A 19,480-nucleotide genomic window follows, 5' to 3' on the forward strand; every position below is an offset into this window, starting at 1 on the left:
CCCCGGGGGCACCCCCCAAAAAAACCCTGGCTAGCCCCCGCGTTTTTGAACAGGCGCGTGTGCACATTGGGGACCCGCTCTCAGAAAGCGCTTTGCCCACCCATAGCCGTTTCCCTTTTTTAAGGGGAAATCCCCTTATTCCGAATAGGATTCCTCGCAAGAAAAGGGAAAAGGTGGCAGCTATGTGCCTATCCTTTCTTGTTTTTAGGGCGCACAAATTCCCCCGCAGTCGCTTTATGCGGCGGGGGGCAATGCCCAGACGGCGGAGGGGGGGGGCAAAAAGCAACAACCCGCCGACCGAATGACGCTTCGCATCACCGGTGGAAAAGCGCTTCGAGCATTTGGAAGCCGGTTGTGGGATCTCCTCCTCGCGCGATCCCCTCGCTCGGCCACCAGGGGCCGCCTCGCTTCCCCGGTTCAGAGGACGCTGCTCTCCTCCCTTTCCTCTCCACGTGGTCTCAGATGGCCGCTTCCAGAAGCTGAGCCTGGAGCCGCCGCCGCTGCCTGCGGGGTGAGTGGGGTGGCGGGGGAAGGGGCGCCTTGGGGGGCAGCGCCAGGGGGCGAAGGGGCGAGCTGGGGGCGGGAGGGAGCAGTTTTGGCTAGAGGAGGGAATGGGCCGCCCTTTGCGGTGGGTGAGGCTTGGAGGAGGGGAGGCGAAAGGGAGGGCGGGGGAGAAGTTTAGCGGGGTGGGGGGGGGAAATGGAGAGATTCTCCCACCCGCCCCAGACAGCTGATTATTTTTTTTTTTAGAAAAATGAAAAGTAGCTTGGTTACGTGTGGGGAGAAGGTGAGACAAGGACAATAGAGACTCTTAAAAAGACTGGGAACCCTGTATGCTGTGTTTACAGAAAGAAGTGGACTCACTAGTAGGGTTTGAGTAAACAAGTACAACCAGCAACATAGAAATTAAGATGTAAAAACTGGAAAATAACAAAGGGTAAGAGGAAATATGAAAACAAAAATGTTAAGAATATAGTAATATTCAAGTTGAAGATTTCAATATTAAGGTAGGATAAAACAAGCAGGGGAGGCAAACACTCAAAAGAACCAGAAAAGGAAGTTGAGGGAAGTCAGGGGGGGGGGGTTGGGGATTTATATTCTGTTTTTGAGATAATGTTGATTGTGATGATGATAAAATTGTAGAACTTAATTTAAAACTTTTTTTAAAAAAAGTGTGGGGAGAAGGTAGGGTGGAAACTCTGGAACTGGGCTAGCAGCTTATGAGACTTGGTGAGTAAGCTTGCTGGAAGGGGAAGAAGGGTCTGCAAGGTTCAATCCCTGGCCTCTCCTGGCAGGGTTGGGAGAAAGACCCGTGTCTGAAATCCTGCAGGTCTGCTGCCAGTCAGTGTAGACATTGCTGAGTTAGATGGACCGGGGGCCTGACCACTGATACTATACAGTTTCCTGTGTTTCTATGGAAGCATCTGGTGGTGGAGTAGAGTAACCAACCTTAAGGCCCCAACTACACTTATGGAAGTGTCACATACCTTTAAAGAGGCCTTGATTTCTCCCAGAAAATCCTGGGAGCTGTACTTTGTTAAGGATGCCGTGAGTTGTTTGGAGATCCTCATCCACCTCACAGAGCCAACAGCTAAAGTAGTTTATTTGATTCTTCTTCTGAGACTTATTGCTCTGTGAGGGGACTCTGGATGCTAGATATATTCCGTTTGTGGCCTCTCCCAGACCATCTCCCAAGTGATGCAAATGAGCTAGCGTCCAGTGGGAGAAAGGTGAGCGCTATAAACAGTGGGAAATGGAAAGGTGGGGTTATCCCCCCTTGGTATCTTGGTGTGGCGTTTCCCCTTGCCTCCATCTTTCTCCCTCTGTCTTGACTTTTAGGCTGTGCTTTGAAGGTATTCTGTAAATAAATTCAGAGCTGTGTGATTTTTGGCGTGGTCTCGAAATGCCAAACATGAAAAATTCCTGATACAGGGCTGCCTTCAGATGTCTTCTAAAAGTTGTATAGTTCTTTATCTCCTTGTCATCTGATGGGAGGGCATCCCACAGGGAGGGCGCCACTATTTATGATTATGGTGTTAAGCGGTGTATATAAATGGTTGAAAGAAATAAAATTAAATAATAAATCGCACCCAACAGTTCCAAGATTATATGGTGGAAAGTAGTTACCCTTTGTAACCAAGCCAAAAGTTGTGGCTACTTCTGCCCTCATTGTGAAGCATTGGTAAGAAGGGGTTAAGAGGATGTGGGGGGGGGGGGAGGAACGCCATGTCCGAAGCCTATGGAGGTGTGGGCCAAAGGCACGCCCCAGAGCGGTGACCCGGGGGAGCTCCTAGTCTACGTGCCTTGGCAGGAGACTCCCCCGATAAAGTGTTAACCCTTCCCTGTGTCTCCAGCAAATGGGCTGGAGCCGGATAGTCGATAGGACCAATGCCTAAGCCAATGCCTCTCATTCCTGAATTCAATAAAGTTGTGGCCTAATTCGCCCAATTAACCTTAATTGTGGTGTCTTGTGTCTTTATTTATCCTGGTGGGGGGCGGGAACTCGCCACGCAATTTATTGCTGCATGGCCAAATTGCTCCAGGTTCCTTGGCAGACCAGTTTCCAAGCAAGCCCCAGTCTTCTTCAATCTTGGAGCTGGGGAAGGAGAACCCCACAAAACCTCCAGGGCATTATCCAGCCACTTCTGCATTTTCAGGTTTGAATGGAAACCTGGGCCTTGTCAGAGGGTAGCAGCAGAATTCCCAATGTGAGTCTGGAAATGTGGAAGCCTGAATCCTGTATGTACTAACAGCATACTCATTCTCCAAGTCTGGACCTTTAGGTGGCCAAAATGGTCATCTGGGAGGAAGGGCAAGATAGAAGTTTAAATAATAATGGACATTAACAGATTTGGAGAAACCCCAAACAAATCTTGGGGGGCGGGAGAAACCCTAAGTGTGGAAAAACCTCAAAAGCAGCCCGTTGAGGAGTGAACATGCTTAGTGCCATGAAATGCTGGCTGATTTTTGGGTGTGTAGGGACTGAATTTCATACCCTGGCCGGAACCCTGAACAGGAGCACTCCATGCTGCAACACTTTGTTGCAGGTCCCATTTATCAGTATAGTAATGGTGTTTGCACAAAAGTAGAGCTGGAGCCAAGACACACCTGGTAAGTGTCTTGGCAGGATGAACTTGGGCAGGTAGGCTGACCCCTTGCTTTCTCAGTCATGCTCGTTTCTCATTCTCTCTGCTTTTTCTTTAAAGCTTTGTGAGCTGCCTACTGACTGGAACGGCATTCCCCAACCATGGCTGAAGGAGGTGCCGGTGGGAACCAGCCGCCCCGCGAACCGCCCCGCAACCTCCAGGGCTTGCTGCAGATGGCGGTCACTGCAGGGAACGCTGAACCTGCCCCGATGGAGCCCATGTCTGATGAGGTGTGTGGCTTGGCATTTATAGGAGGGGTGGTGGCGAGGTCAAATGGTTGTTAGATCTGGGGAATGAGTTTGAGGAAGGTGCTGCCCTGCGATCCTGAAGCGTTAAAGCTAATGTTGATTGCGGAAGCTAAATACCAAGATTATCTAGCGAGGTGCAGAGCAGGTTGGATGAGAAGCAGCCTAGGAAGTATTATCCAAATATTTTCCCTGCGTTGCTATTACATTACTAAGCTCCTCCAACTAATGCTGTGAAGCTAGAAATAAAAATCATACAAATCTCAAATATACAAATATATATAATCTTATCTAATTTGCAAAAAGTGTTCATGTATTCATACATAGACACACTGTCCATTCCTGGCCTTAACCATTGCACCATGCAATTAGCTTGGGGTTAGGAAAAAAAAGATCTCAAGCTGTCCTTCTCCTGTGCCTTTAACAGCAGCGCCTAGCATTCACAAATCAGCAGCTGATGTTTGGAGGGGCATGGAGATAAGACAGCATTGCCTGCCTGTCAAAGCGCTGTTGAAACCAGTTTGAGGAACCAGGAGCCCTCTCGGCTATTGCTGTATGACAGCTTCCAACATCTGTGCCCATTGGCTATGCCAGCTGGGGCTGATGGGAATTGGAGTCCATCAATGTCTGGAGGGTCACAGGGTCACTGTAGAGATACAGTTTGGCTTCTGTCTAAAGTTGGCAGCTCCAAGAGGAGTTGACGACAACGGCGAGAACCCAAACGCCAATTTTCTAAGCACAACGTCCCCTGACTCAGTGGTGTATGCAAGGAACTAGATTGGCAGGTGCCGAAAAGCAAGACTGTTCTAGGAGAGAGGTTGTGTCTAATATCGGGGCTAGGAGATAAAATTTAGGTTATTTCTGGAGGAAGGAGTGAGCTATTGGCAGGAAGAGGAAGGACATGTGTGTATGAAATTCCCAATATGTTTCCTTTTCATTCACCTCTGTTCCCTATGCCACTCTGCAGCGGAGACAGTGGCTGCAGGAGGCGATGGTCGAGGCCTTCCGGGGACAAGTAGATGAGGTGGAACAGATGAAGGAATGTCTGAGGCTGCTGGAGCCACCAACCCCCGGAGCAGAACGTGGAGGGGAGAGTTCAGAGGAAGCACATTCAGACCTTGAGAACAGAGAAGGTGCCTTGGACCTTCTGGCAGAGCTGTGTGAAAACTTGGACAATGCTGCAGGTATAGAAAAGGCCCCATTTCCCCCCCCTCTCTCTCTGTGTGTGTGTGTGTGTGTGTGTGTGTGCAAGGGAGAAAGAGAGAGTGCAAGAGAGTGGGGAAGAGGGTGCCTTGAGTAATTGGGTGTGGAAACACTAGGAAATTGAGATTCATCTAAGATCTAAGAAGTGAGAAATGTCCTTAGGAGCATATTAGAGGTGGCAAGATTATTCTCTTAATTTCCAAGGCTCTTAACAACTTGGGTCCAGGAGACATTAAGGATTTGATTCACTGAGGGCTTCAGGAGGGTCACTGTTTGAGGGTCCCTCATGGCTGGGATGCCAGAAACCATGCATTAATATTGCAGGCCCCAATCTGTGGAGAGTCAGCTGAGATCAGACAGGCCTCTCCTTCCTTCACTATCCAGCACCCAGCAAATATCTTTTTATTTCAGCAGGGTTTTTAAGTAAACATTCTGATTTTTTAAATATAAACTGATTTTATCTTTACTGTATCTTTCTAAACTCTTGCTGTACACTGCCTAGAGATTAATATTAATATTTACACCCTGTCCATCTGGCTGGGCTTCCCCAGCCACCCTGGGTGGCTTCCAGCAAAATACAAAAGCGTAATAAAATGCCAAACATGAAAAATTCCTGATACAGGGCTGCCTTCAGATGTCTTCTAAAAGTTGTGTAGTTCTTTATCTCCTTGTCATCTGACGGGAGGGTGTCCCACAGGGAGGGCGCCACTATTTATGATTATGGTGTTAAGCGGTGTATATAAATGGTTGAAAGAAATAAAATTAAAGAGTAGATCACACCCAACGGTTCCAAGTTTATATGGTGGAAAGTAGTTACCCTTTGTAACCCCAGTGAGCCACAGCTAAGTCATAGTGCTGGCTGGGTTTGCAAGATATCCTACCATTCTGTTGGGCTGCCTGCTTTCCATTGATCCTTTTGCTGTCCTTCCAGACTTCTGCAAACTGGAGGGCATGCGGCTGTTAGCACACCGGTACCTGGAGCATGAGGAGCAGGAGCTGCGTTGGCGGGCTGCTCACCTGGTGGGCACCTGTGCCCAGAATGTGCCCAAGGTGCAGGAGCAGGCCCTGGCGCTGGGCTGCATGAGGAAGCTGCTGAAGCTGCTGGACCACGATCCCAGCGAGGCCGTCCGGATCAAGGCGCTGTTTGCCATCTCCTGTAAGTGCGGGGGTGTCTGACCTGTTGGAAAGGGTGAATGAATTAGTCCTGCAGCAGTACAACTGCCTGCATTTTCCATTCAGCCGAGTAAACTGTGGTTTGAATTTTCCTTTCAGGGTAAACCGTGGTTTGCGTGACCAAGCATTGAGGTGGGAGGATTAAATGCACACTCCCCTCAAACAGTTCATCTGATCAGATACAGGACCTTCCCACCCCATACGATGGCTTTCCCCTTGGGAAAGACAAATGCAGTTTGTCCATCTCATGTCTGATCTAGCCCTCTGAGATAGCAAAGCCCTTACATTAGCAACAAGCTCAGCATTTTGTTATGTTACCAGGTAAAAGAGCCAAAGCGCGGGGGGAAGCTCTGGCCCTTCAGATGTGGCAGACTACAATTCCCATCAGTCCTCACTGTTGGCCATGCTGTCTGTGGCTCATGGAGATGGAGTCGGGGACAAGGAGGAAGCTTCCTCACCCCCGAGTCAAGCCACCATTTCAGGCTTGGAAGCTTAATGAGCTGAGGGTTTCCCCACATGTGAGTGAAAATCATATTAATAGGGCCTCACTGACTTTTGTGAACTGCATTTTGCTAATGAACCAAATCTGTCTGTCTCTTCCCCTCCCCCCCACCTTTCTCTCTGCCCCTTGTTGCATTGCCAGGTTTGGTAAGAGCCCAAGAAGCGGGCCTTCAGCAGTTCCTACGTCTTGATGGCTTCTCAGTCCTCATGAGGGCCATGCAAAGCAATGTGCAGAAGCTGAAGGTGAAATCTGCCTTTCTCCTACAGAACCTCCTCATAAACCACCCAGAGCAGAAAGGTAATAATATAATAATAATAATAATTCATTATTTATACCCCGTCCATCCGGCTGGGTTTCCCTAGCCACTCTGAGCGGCTTAGAGCATTTCTAAAAACATAATAAAAACATCAAGCATTAAAAACCTCCCAATACAGGACTGCCTTCAGATGTCTTTTAAAAGTCAGGCAGTTGTTTATTTCCTTCACATCTGAAGGGAGGGCGTTCCACAGGGCGGGCGCCACTACTGAGAAGGCCCTCTGCCTGGTTCCCTGTAACCTAACGTCTCGCAGCAAGGGAACCGCCAGAAGGCCCTCAGCGCTGGACCTCAGTGTCCAGGCTAAACCGTTGGGGTGGAGACGCTCCTTCAGGTCTACTGGGCCGAGGCCATTTAGGGCTTTAAAGGTCAGCACCAACACTTTGAATTGTGCTCGGAAACGTTGTGAGGAGAACTTTAGAAGGATGCCTTGAAGAGCTGTTCTTTGGTTTCGTCGTGGCTGCACGCAGTGGACATGGCCATCTCCCACCAATCTTGGGCTGTCCTCAAAGTAGGCCTTCATCAAGCCCAATTGGCTGAAGGAGGCTGACAATGATGCATTTCAGAAGCCCCACATTGGCAGGGACTGTGTTGCTGCCCACCTAGGTGGTATGGCGTCAGCATGTTCCTGTAAGTGGATGTGTCTCTCCTCAGCTTTTCCAACCCATTCTCTCCACAGAGGCTCTCTGTTCCATGGGGATGGTCCAGCAGCTGGTGGCCCTGATCCGGTCTGAACACAGCACTTTCCACGAACACGTCTTGGGAGCCTTGTGCAGGTATTGAGGCGACTGGGCTGCAGAGAATGAGAGCAAGGATCGGGGGGGGGGGGATCTCTGACTGATCTATTGAGGGCTACTGGCATGCTTGGCACTGGTGTCGTTTAGTTATTTGGGGAGGAGAGCTTTGTTTCTGGTTATAGGCCAGAGGTATGAAGTGAGTTGGGGACGCGGGTGGTGCTGTGGGTAAAACCTCAGCACCTAGGACTTGCCGATTGTATGGTCGGCGGTTCGAATCCCCGCGGCGGGGTGCACTCCCGTCGTTCGGTCCCAGCGCCTGCCAACCTAGCAGTTCGAAAGCACCCCCGGGTGCAATAGATAAATAGGGACCGCTTACCAGCGGGAAGGTAAACGGCGTTACATGTGCTGCGCTGCTGCTGGCTTGCCAGAGCAGCTTCGTCACGCTGGCCACGTGACCCGGAAGTGTCTCCGGACAGCGCTGGCTCCCGGCCTATAGAGTGAGATGAGCGCACAACCCTAGAGTCTGGCAAGACTGGCCCGTACGGGCAGGGGTACCTTTACCTTTATGAAGTGAGTTATACAAGCCTGAGCGTTCTCCAGTCTAGTTCTTATCGAAGGTGTAGACGTGATCTTAGGCTGAACTGTTTCAGACTACAGGACTTTCCCTGTCACTCCTTCTGTTGGCGGACTCAAAACAGTGCATGCCGGCAGTGGCACAGCCAAAAGTGGGTCTACTAAGAAACAAGTGGGGAAGCATCAGTATACTGGGGGAAGCATGAGAGATTTGCAGAAATTAAAAGAGGAGGAAAACCTTTGAAGAAATGAAACTTAATAGGGCAAAGAAACAGCAACAAAACAGTCCAATCAGGACTGAGCATGCTCAATAGCTATGAGATGTTGGGTGTCACTTGGAAAGGAAAAGTGTGGGGGATGAAATGGAGTGGCTGATGGAGGGGCTGGCAGGCAGGCAGGCAGGATATGTGAAGAGGAATCCACAACATTGACAGCTCTCACTTGCTCATCTTTAATCTCCCATTCTTCCCCCTTCAAGCCTGGTAACAGATTTTCCTCAGGGAGTGCGGGAGTGTCAAGAGCCGGATTTAGCCCTTGAGGAGCTCTTAAAGGAGCGGTGCCAGCTACTGAAGGATCAGGAGGAGTTCCAGGTAGGCAGAAATAAATGGGTTCCTTTCCCACCAAGCTGTGGCATGAACTTGGTGCGAATGTCTGGACTGCCACTGAGTTTTTCCAACGGGGAAACTAGAATTCTGTTTAAAATAAATGATTCTGCTGTCACAGTTTTCCAGCTTCCTGAATATGTTTCATGGAGTGAAGAAGGGCAGGGCTGAGCATGATAACCATTTCAAGCTTTATTCTCCCCATGTTGGTTAGGAACCTCCAGCCCAAAGGCTCTGATCAGGCCCGGCAGGAGTCCTGATTTGGCCCACAAGGCTGTTCCTCCACAAACAATCACCAGATGTGGGTCAGGTATGGACACGGCTGCAGAAACAGGAGGTTAAAATCGTGCTCCTGGTTCTTTTTTGGCAAACGGACCTCGCTGATCGGCACTGACAGACTTTGGATTTTTATCCACACACAGGTGTGGCCACAATTCAAAAAGTGCCTGCAAACTGATATTTTCCCTCTGCAAACTGCCTTCCTGGTCTGCATAAAAACACATCAGTTTGTAGGCATCCAAACCACACCTGCAAATAGGTGGGAGCCAGTGCCCGTTGAAGTTGTCACCTGCCGTGATAACGACGACAGGTGAGCAGTCGCCCGTGAGGGGTGAGGATTTGGCCCGCCAGCCAGATCCAGGCCCTCATCCTGACTCTGCAGCAATGGAGGCCGGAGCATTTACTTTAAAGCGGGTGGGGAAGGAAGGCTGAGAATGGAAAAGCCAGCGTTTTGCAACAGCCTGGAATTATGAAACCCTATGCCAGGGGTCAGCAACCTTTTTCAGCTGTGGGCTGGTCCACTGTCCCTCAGACCATGTGGGGGCCGGACTACATTTTTTTTTGGGGGGGGGGGAAATGAACGAATTCCTATGCCCCACAAATAACCCAGAGATGCATTTTAAATAAAAGGACACATTCTACTCATGTAAAAACACACTGATTCCTGGACTGTCCGCGGGCCGGATTGAGAAGGTGATTGGGCCGGATCCGGCCCCTGGGCCTTAGTTTGTCTACCCCTGCCCTATGTATTTCCACACCTCCTTGCCTAGGTGGCAGCGTGTCGCTCTCTTCGCTCTACTTTCCTGGGCACTAGAGGGCACTAGGCACCTTTTTTAAAAGGCCAACTTTTTGAAGCTTGCAGTGCAGCTATTCCCATTTAAGTGCATTTCTGGAGACGGTTTGCAGCACGGAGAGCTTATAATTATTTATTATTTATACCCTGCCCATCTGGGTGGGTTTCCCCAGCTTCACCCACCTAATAATAGCACAATGCAGAAACAGCTTAAGAAGGAAGTTTGGGGTTCTCTGCTGCTCGGGGCCCCATAATCCAGCCATCGCTGCCCCAACCCATCTGCGAGAGAGTAAGCCAACTGAGGCTGGCCCTGTGATATATAGGAGGCATGTTTGCTCCCAGCCCCCCCCCCCCAGTGGTGAGAGGAAGAAACAGCCTCCTATTGCTGGAGAGGCAGATTTCTTTAGAGGTCAGGGTAAAGTCCCGTTGCTGTTCATTTCTGTGCTTTCTGGTACTAAATCAGCCCCGTATTTAATAACCCAGCCAGGTGGGTGGGGTATAAATAATAAAATCATTGTTTTTATTAATATTAGCACTAGCACTATAGCCAGAAGAATTTACTTACTTATTTTAATCCGCTTGTCCAGTGCCCAAGAAGCAGTTTACAACACATCCATTAAGCAGCATTAAAGCACTTGACATCTGACAGTGACACACGGAAATGGGTGCTTGAGCTACACGTCAGAAAAGGCCTCTGTAAGGAGGGTCTTAAGGAAGTGTGGTTGCACAGTAGCAAAAAGCAAGGTGTTCCATAACTGAAGAACAGACACACAGTCTTTTCCTTTTAAAAGTTTTATTTTTATTTTCAAAGTTTCAAAAAGAAAAAAAACAGTTTTTTACACACGTTTTCACAAACCCATAGTCCATGTCAGTACCTTTATGGGATTCCCTTCACCCCTCTCTTGGCTTCCAAAATTCATCTTCCTTTTTTAACTGCATCTAATTACATTTATCCAAATTATTATACTTCATTTTTATCCTTTGTTATTTTAAATTACAAGTGCTATGTCAATCCTGCTAATGTTTTTATTTCATTTCCCGGAAGGTCTTGGCTGTTTTTACATGTCCACAACATATGGTGAAATGTACCTTCTTTAATTTTACACTTCCAACATATGTTGGTTGTGTTCTTACACATTTTCACTAGTCTTGTAGGAGTCAAATACCATCTATACATCATTTTCATATAATTCTCTTTTAACGTACAGCAAGCTGTAACACACACTCTTTTCCAATGCAAGCAGCATGGAACTTTTACCATAGAGATACCAAGGATAGAGTGACGTCACTTGGCCCCTATTGAGAATTGCGGGCGGATGGTGGCTTTCTATTTGAATACAGGCTGCACATGGAAGACTCTAGCCTGTCTCTGAGGTTCTCTGTCTGCTGCTCAAGGAAGTGGGGAGAGGGGCGGAACTTGAGTTGGCTTCCTTGCCACAGATCCTGGAACCGTGCCATTCATTTCCGACTGTGGTTGTGTCACAATGCCATCTCTCCCCCCCCCCCCCCATGCTCTTCTTTAGCTTGATTTGAGGGTGGGGGTCGGACGGACATCTTGCTTCTGTTTCGTGTCGTCTTGTGTTTATTCTCAACAGACAAGTTCCCACCCCTGCTGTTAGCCAGCGACAGTTTTCCCTGAATGTAGCAATTAGGCTGTGCTGAGCTTGATAATTAAACAATTGGCATAATGGAGTAAGTGTTGGGGATGGGGAACAACCACACTGTGCCATTAAATTCTTTTTAAAAAATCCTAACACTTCCCTCTCCTTTCCCCTGTTCAACTCCAAAAAAAATCTCCATGTTGAGGTGAGAAAGCTTTGAGACTGAGAACACATTCCTATCCACAGGAAGCTGTGTGGGCTGTAGTCTCAAGCCAAGGAAGGTGGTTTTGGTGGCCCATAAGCAAGGCTCAGCAGAAGCATGAACCGCAATGTTGTTGTTGTTCTTTAGTCGTTTAGTCGTGTCCGACTCTTCGTGACCCCATGGACCAGAGCACGCCAGGCACTCCTGTCTTCCACTGCCTCCCGCAGTTTGGTCAAACTCATGTTGGTAGCTTCGAGAACACTGTCCAACCATCTCATCCTCTGTCGTCCCCTTCTCCTTGTGCCCTCCATCTTTCCCAACATCAGGGTCTTTTCCAGAGGGTCTTCTCTTCTCATGAGGTGGCCAAACGTAAACATGAACCGCAATAAGCCCCGTTAATTATAGGCAGAACGGTCAACATAAATAATTTTATTTGCATGCCCCCTTTCAGTAGTTAAGCCCTTGCTCAAGGCGGCTTACGTTGTGAACAAATTCTCTAAAATAGTCATAAATAATATAACCCATCAAAAAGTACACAATCAAATTGAACAACTGCCACGTTAAATCATGAAGATCTAAAAAATAAAGATACAAAAAAATTCAGTAACAGCAACAAAGGACCCCAATGGAAAAAACAACAACCCTAAACAATACCCCAACCCAAGAGTTTGTTCTGCAGCCTCAACTTTTGCAGCTGGAGTCAGTCCAGGTCCTGCCTTCCCAGGCCAGGTGGAAAGTGGCCTGCAAGGCAAAGGAGCAGGTCTTCCAGAACTCGCAGCCAAGATGGTCCAGCTCCTATTTAGCCGTACCATTTCAGACTGGGGGTAGGGCTGTGTGTTGTCACCTGTTGGAATATTCCCTTATAAAATAAGATGGGGGGCGGGAAGTAAAAAAATTCACCCTGCACTTGGCATTTATTTACTTATTTATATGTTGGCTGTGTTTATTTCCTGCCTTTCTTCTCCAAGGAGTTCAAGATGTGGTGGTTCTACTGCCTTCCATTTCATCTTCTCAACAGCCCTGTGGTGTAGGTTAGGCTGAGAAAAATTGACTAGCCCGAAGTCACTCAGTGAGCTTCACGGCTGAGTGTGCATTTGGACCCCTCGGTTTCTAGGTCCTTGTCCGACACTCTAACCCAGCGGTAGGCAACCTAAGGCCCATGGGCAACAAGGGGACCATGGGGGTCATTTAACCGGCTCATGAGTCACCCCCAAACCGAGCTGCTCGCTCGGGGAGCCCCCGTGCGCTGTGCTAAACCGGCACAGGGAGTCGCTTCTGCGGCACCAGAAATCGCGTCTGTGCCGACACAAACACCGGAAATCGCGTCTGCACAAACACCAACACAGGAAATTACGGGCGCGCGTGCTCAAACGCACACGAAATCGGGCCCACGGAGGGATCTCCACTGGAGTGAACAGGCCCAGGTGAGGTAAACCTTGCCGACCCCTGCAGTCTAACCACTACACCACACTGTCAAGGAGAAAGCAGCTGTGTCGTGATTTCATTGCCACCACACGCTTTATTTGCGGTTGGTGAGACTTTCCACTGCCCACCCAAGTTCAAGGCAAACACTTAAAGAACCGAAAGCCCGTTAAAGAAGGAGCAGAGCTTGCCTCTCTTCCCTTCCTTTATTTTTTATTTCATTTTGTTTTTAAAGGAGGAGCTGGATTTCTGTGAGGCCCTGCTGCGCCTTTGCTTCCACGGTCAGCCTGATGATAACAGCATGGACCGGTAACTTGGCTTCCCAGAAGAACCCTTGACGCTGTTGGATGTTCACTTGGAAGCTGTGTCAGTTGGAGAGGCTTGGTGGAAACGCCCGTGTTTATCCTCCCATTCACTGATCCGGCAACAGGCTCCAGTAACAGAAGATCTCTCTGAAACGAGATACACACGGCTTGTTAAGCCTCACGATCAGCAGGAAGACACTTTCATAAGCCGTTGCTGCGTAACTTCCTCTCAGTAGTTCTGCAGAAGCATTCATCTGCTAATCTACCTTCCCAGCCACACCCAGGCAGTTCTACCTTCATTAGCCATAGTTCTGAGATGGCTCTTGAGATCTCCTTTTTAATTGAGGGAAAACTAATCCCATTTCCTGTTCTCCGCTGCTTGTTATTAGGGAAAAGATGCTTAGTCAGGCGAGAAGGCTTGAGTGCCTTTTGGAAAGTAGATGATCAAGAATTGCCTTCTTACTTCCGGGAACTGGCTATTCTACAAACCTACTCTGGGTTACATATTTGGGGAGCATTCATTCAAAAAGGGGCTGTGGTTTTGGTGTATCTGGCTGCAAAGGACCTGTAACTCTACCCATTTTTTTAAAGTTGCTGATAGAGTTGGGAAAAGCTTGTCCCAGCTGAAGAATTTCTCGGGGGTAATTGTGGGGGGAGCTTTAAAAAAATATGCTTGTGACAACTCGAAATGTATTGCAAACAGCTTGAATCTCCCACAACTCTGCTTTGCTGTTGCTGTGTTCACTATTCAGCATTTTTTTATTTTAAAAAAAACAAGTTTCTGTTTCGGGTGCTAAGACTGTCACGTTTTTGTTTTTCCTACTAGCAAATGCCTTTAAAAAGTTGAAAATGATGTCTCCATTTCAAAGAAGAAGAAAAGATGGCAGATCTTTCAGTTTAGGGGTTAACAACAAGCAGCCCCTTACTCAAAATTGGCCTTCTGAGTATCACCAGCTTGTTCCCCACCTCCAGCTGTAATCACAGGAGCAGGAAAGAGATTGTATTGGCCTCAATATGAGCCACCCCAAATATTGGCTGTGCCCCTAAAATGCAATATATTAAGTCACAGCTTCTCATAAGAGAATAATATTATAGGCTGCACTCTGGTTTTTAATACTAGCGGGTGGGGGGAAGCATAGCCTAAATAAATACACCACTAGTACAGCATGTACGTAGATGGGATACAGGAGAGGGAAAGCTTAGCAGTCTTGCTTTATAAATGGGGAAGGAACTAACCTACCATTCTCCTTAAAGCAGCCTTCCCACAAAGCTAGGTACCAACTAGGTTCTGGCAAGTGACAGGATTATGAAGAGCTGCAAAACAGTGGACAGGATCCAAAGAGTGTTCTCGGTGTCTTTCCCCCCATTATTATTTGCAATGCTCGTTGGTTGTGCCATGTCACAAATAGCTTACAGGACTCTCCTTGTCTCCTTAGTTGTCAGGCAACTGTGATAGCTCAAGTCAGTAGAGCACGAGACGTTTAATCTCAGGGTCGCGGGTTCAAGTCCCATGTTGGGCAAAAGATTCCTGTACCAAGCGGGTTTGACTAGGTGACTCTTATGGTCCCTTCTAACTCTACAATTCTATGAGTCTAAGATTACACGGGAGTGGGCTGTAATCCACATAACTAGTCCCCGGCGTACCAGGTAGGGCTGAGAAAGATCCCTACCTGAAATCTATAAGTAGATGGGTCAGATGGTCTGGCTTGATATAAGGCAGCTCCCTACTTCCTAATTTTTAACAGAGCAAAGTGCTTATTTCCACATCAGTCCTCTGAAAAAGTACATGGTTAGCATTTTACAAAGGCAGACTGAGAATGGGGGCAAGTATAAGCCTAGCCACACTTACCAGACCTATGGCTAAAATGGCACTTGAGCTGTGGGCTGAGTTTGAAAATGGGCTGATATAAGATAAATGTGGTGTATTAATTTATTTGAACACATCTTTACTTTGAAATCAGTCCCATGGATTTGCACTTCAAAGTGGTATCATATATGCAATGTCCACATGCTATTATTATTTAGTTAGGTTGCTAGTGGTTTAATACAAAATAAAAAAAGTCTACAAGTGACGTCAAGAGGCGTAGCATTATGAACAGGTGATGATGATACATTAAGATAAACCCTTGCACAACTCATTAAAGAGATCCAGCTGTGATCCTATGTACTGAGAACTAACTCCATTCTCTTGAGAGTGATAATGGTAGTCAAAATGGTATTGTCTATGCACAAGTCTGGGAGGAGTATTAGCAGGCTTGGAGGAACCGCAAGTTTTGCAGAAGTACAGCAAATACTTTAAAAGGGGAAACCCCTAGGCTAAGGGCGTGGGAGCCCCAAAGCCACTCAGTGTGGACTGTGCCGGGAATGTTAGCTGATGGAGCAGATGGAAAACCACGTGGGAGAGGGAATGGAATGAAGTATCCTGTTGGAAGATCTGTTTGGCTGGCATCCTGAGCAGCAGTTCTTCACACTGAAACATCCTTACAGGTGGAACAGCTGGTTTATAAAAAGAATTTACGCCCTGCTTTAAAAGGACTTCCCAAGGTGGCTTGCAGTCATTGAAAGAATACAACTACCTTAAAAACCAGATACAAACAAACAAAACAGGAGAGACCCAAACCAAATGTTTAGCAATTTATAAAAATTAATTCACTTGAAAAGTATAGCTGAGGGAGCCAACTGGGCCTTTCTAGTTGAGTGCTTCCACTGAGGACGCCGTGCCCTGTGTTTCACTTCCAAAGACAACAGGACACAGTGAAGAACTGGATAATGAACACAGCCTGTTGATGTACATCTTGTATGGCATGCCATCAGATATCCTGGTCTCAAACCACTTAGGACAGGAATGGGCAACCTGTGGCCCTCAATGTGTTATTGGATCACAACTCCCACCCTGGGATTTTGAGGTGAAGTGTGCGTGATAAATTGCCATCGTCGCCATCTCCCATCATCCCTGACCATTGGCCTTGCTGGCTGGAGCAGGTGGGAGCTGGGAGTCCATAGCTTCTGGGAGGCCACAGATTCCCCATCCCTTTATCAGCAGCAACAAGCTCACTCTTATTGAGCCAGTACTTGTTCACACAGCACATAATTAGAACGATGGAATTCACTTCCCACAGGATGTAGTTCTGGCCACCAATTCGAAAGGCTTTAAATGATGAGTAGACAAATTGACGGAGGCTAAGGCTTGCAGTAGCTACTAGCCCCAGTGGCCACATCCTACCTCTGCTGTCAGAGACAGGATGCTACTGAAAGCCAGCTGCTGGCAATCGGAAGGGGGGGGGAATTGCTGTTGTGCTCTGGTCCTTTTTGTAAAAGGCTTCCCACAGGCATCCAGTTGGCCACCGTGAGAACAGAGTGCCAGACTAGATGCCCCTTTGGTCTGATCCAGCAGAGCTCCAATGTTTGCTTATGTTCCCAGCTGAAATTGCCCAAATGTCTCAACAATAGCAAATCCTGAAGAATGACACTCTAACCTCGAGAGTTCACAACACCCAGCCCGCAAAAGACCCCCATGCAATTTAGGATAATACTTTGCAGCATAAAACAATAGAAATACTTACCGTATTTTTTGCACCATAACACTCACTTTTTTCCTCCTAGAAAGTAAGGGGAAATGTCTGTGCGTGTTATGGAGGGAATGCCTATGGGTGGCATGCCTACGGATTTTCCTCCTCTAAAAACTATGTGCGTGTTATGGTCGGGTGCGTGTTATAAAGCGAAAAATACGGTAACTAACTGACCAGTCACGCCTGTTCTGCCGCCGCCTCCCCTAACAAAAGTCCTGCCGCCCTCTAACAAAATTCCTGGCTGCTGCTTCTTTGGCGATCACCTGTAGCCGAGTAAGATTGTCTTCCATAAACACATAAATGAGTCTGTAAGTGACTGTGGAGGGCAATTCTGGATCCACACGTGCTTCCACAGTGGGGCATTGGTTTCCGGACAGGAGGTGATAATCCAGAGAAGTGTCTGCCATAATAAATGTGAGGGTCTTCAAGGTGCCACAAACTAGCTGATTTGTCTGCAAGAATCTGAAGGTGTGCCTACAAAACGTTTCAACGAAACTTTCAATACAAAATCGTTGAGAAGAAACAAAATGAACGGGGGGGGCGGATACACAGGGGGGCAGGAAGTAAAACAGGCCAGCAAGAGTTAGGTGGCAATTTCACTTGGAGAATAGAAGTATCGAAAGGAGCAGGACTACTCTCTTAAGTAAATGATGCTCAGAAGGAGGCGAGGGAGCGTAACGCATGCGCAGGTGCGCCTCCCTCTTCCCTCCATTGACAAACGGGAGGGGGCGGGGGAGCAGGAAGGAGGAGGAGGAGCTTAAGTTGGAGGACAGAGGCGGGGCTACAGAGCTCGCGCAGGAGGAGGAGGGGGAGGATCGGCAAGAGAACGCCGAGTTGAGGAGAGGGGAGGGGCTAAACGGAAGGAGGAGGAAACAGCAGGTCGGCCGCTGGAGGCGCGCGCGGGGGATTGTGGGATTGCGGCGGTGAAGGCAAAAAAAATAAATAAAAAACAGAAAGAAAAAAAAGAAAAGAAAAGAAAGAAAGTGAAGAGCGGCTGAAGCGAGCGAAAGAGGCTCCTCTCCCGCGGGCGAAAAAGGAGCAGGAAGGAGGGGGCTCGAGCCCGGTGAGAGCGGTTGACGGAGGGGGCGGGGGAGGAAAACGGGGGGGGGCGGCGGAGAGAGAAGGCGGGGGCGGGAGTGTGCTATATATATAGGTATGTATATACATATACATAAATATATATGTTTCTGTACTGTCTGTGTGTGAGGGAGAAGGGAGCGGTGTGGGAAGGAAGCTGCCGCCATTTTAGAGCTCCCTAAGGGAGACCCTCCCCCTGTTATACTTCACACCCACTCCGTGTTCCCCCTCGCACGCCCATAGTTGATTTTTTAATCCTTTCCTCTGCCCCTCGTAATTCCTCCCGAGGCCCACCTCTTTCTCCGTGTCAGGTAACGAGCCTCCTTCCTTCCCTCCCTCCCTCCTTCCTTCCTTCCCACCCCGCCTCCCTTCCTCCGACTCGGCCGCTTCATCTCTGTCTCCCCCCGTCTCCCCCCCCCCCCCCCCGCTAGCTCTTCTCTACACTTCCATCCTCTTAAAAGTCTATTTACTGTCTTTGGAAACAGCAGCAGCAAGACCGTTTCTCTGCTATAGTTGCTATTCAAGAGGAGAGAGGGCTGTCTCTCAGCTGCCCCCCAAAAAACATAACAAACACGTTTTGTTGCAACCTGCAAAAGTTCAGGGAAGCCAACCTTTCAAAACCCGTTTGATGGGAACTGAGAACCCAGAAAACTGAAGTGGAAGTGCTTTTCTTTTGTAAAAACTTGAGTCATGTTTGCTAGCTGGTCAGACTGATAAACAGGTGTTTTATCTTCTTTTTGAAAGGTGCAGGCCTTGGTTTTTCTTGCCTTTCTTGAGGACAGAGAATTGTATGTGGCTGGGTTAGTGATTTTTCTAAGGCGTGTTAGTGATGGTGCACATATGCACACACAGTTTTCTTTATTTTGACTTGCTATTCTTTCTTGCTATCCAGGGTTTGATTAACTTGGAGGGAAAGAATTCAGAGCCCTAGGTATTCAGTCCTCACCCCAGGTGTGCTTTTCTCACAATACCTAACTCCTTCCAGATTTTTTCTATCCACTTCTCCCTCGTCACCCCACTAGCAGTAAACCATGTCTTTTATTTAATGCTGAAATGCCCACAGGTACCATGTCTATTTATTTCTTCTAATACTATACAAAATAATTGCTACTCTGTACTTCACTCCTCATGATTGCTGACATGAATTAGAAATGCTACATGTTCTTAAATTGCAAACAGAAGCTTCACCCTTGTTATATAACACTCTGTAACCTTCCTGCTGTGTACAGAAGGGTGGTTAAAGTGTGTTAATGGATAAACTTAGTTCTGATAACTGAGTACACATGGACCACTAACGCCTCCCTGCTGACATTGAATGACCCTAAGGGCTATGACCCTAGGTTCCCTTTTACAGAGATGTCCTGGAAAAGCTTGATCTCTCAACCTCTTTCCATCCACAATTCTGTGACTGTTTCGTACTGTTCACTGAGGGCTCCTGATTGTTTCCCCACACTGTATTCCCTTCTTTCCACAAGCTTTTATTTTCCTGGTAAGCTGTAAAAACATGGCTTGTCATTTTTGCTCTGTTTCTGTGGTTTGTAATCTGGTCCTGTATTTGGTGAGTCAGAGCAATAATGGTTCCACATTTCTCTTGAAGGCAGGAGCTGACCTCTCTGATGGTCTTGGGATTCTATGACTCCCTTCACAGTAACTTTCATTTTGTGCAGGATAGGAACTGGCTGTCTTTGAATATGTTTGCTACCTTAGGTGGGAGTTGCCTCGTGTTTTTCAGGTCTGT

At 47.9% G+C, this 19,480-nt stretch overlaps 2 protein-coding genes and 1 long non-coding RNA gene across 5 annotated transcripts in view; 2 read left to right on the top strand and 1 right to left on the bottom strand.

Moving 5' to 3' along the window:
* The first annotated feature begins 392 nt into the window (after nt 1-392).
* HSPBP1 (HSPA (Hsp70) binding protein 1) lies at nt 393-13,893 on the top strand. 3 transcript variants are annotated; one of them, XM_083707973.1, is made up of 8 exons: nt 393-511; nt 3,207-3,376; nt 4,359-4,575; nt 5,526-5,750; nt 6,411-6,566; nt 7,262-7,358; nt 8,371-8,482; nt 13,027-13,893. In XM_083707973.1, the coding sequence occupies exons 2-8, from the start codon at nt 3,248-3,250 to the stop codon at nt 13,102-13,104; spliced, it is 1,014 nt and encodes a 337-aa protein (XP_083564099.1). In that variant the 5' UTR covers nt 393-511; nt 3,207-3,247; the 3' UTR covers nt 13,105-13,893. The 3 variants fall into 3 exon arrangements, with proteins under 3 accessions (XP_083564099.1, XP_083564100.1, XP_083564101.1); XM_083707974.1 differs by having other exon boundaries at nt 399-520; XM_083707975.1 differs by having other exon boundaries at nt 504-937.
* On the bottom strand, nt 12,979-15,651 carry LOC310829488. The gene is made up of 2 exons (XR_014557283.1): nt 14,337-15,651; nt 12,979-13,243 (listed from the first exon to the last, which is right to left on the bottom strand). It is a non-coding gene; the product is annotated as an uncharacterized lncRNA (long non-coding RNA).
* A 1,850-nt stretch (nt 15,652-17,501) lies between these two features.
* The window catches only part of PPP6R1 (protein phosphatase 6 regulatory subunit 1), a 48,269-nt gene continuing 46,290 nt past the window's right edge, over nt 17,502-19,480 (top strand). Inside the window, exon 1 of the mRNA XM_083710233.1 lies at nt 17,502-17,728. The gene's annotated coding sequence lies outside the window, so the exon portion shown is untranslated. The remainder of the gene's footprint in view (nt 17,729-19,480) is intronic.

This window comes from Podarcis gaigeae (assembly GCF_964106915.1).
Source record: "Podarcis gaigeae genome assembly, chromosome: 13".
Classification (NCBI taxonomy): domain Eukaryota; kingdom Metazoa; phylum Chordata; class Lepidosauria; order Squamata; family Lacertidae; genus Podarcis; species Podarcis gaigeae.

Bases quoted from the DNA above. Each gene is read 5' to 3' on its own strand.
- HSPBP1 (XM_083707973.1), top strand. From the start codon at position 3,248: ATGGCTGAAGGAGGTGCCGGTGGGAACCAGCCGCCCCGCGAACCGCCC. The intron at 3,377-4,358 runs GTGTGTGGCTTG...GCCACTCTGCAG, and splicing joins TGGAGCCCATGTCTGATGAG to CGGAGACAGTGGCTGCAGGA. The intron at 8,483-13,026 runs GTAGGCAGAAAT...TTGTTTTTAAAG, and splicing joins AGGATCAGGAGGAGTTCCAG to GAGGAGCTGGATTTCTGTGA.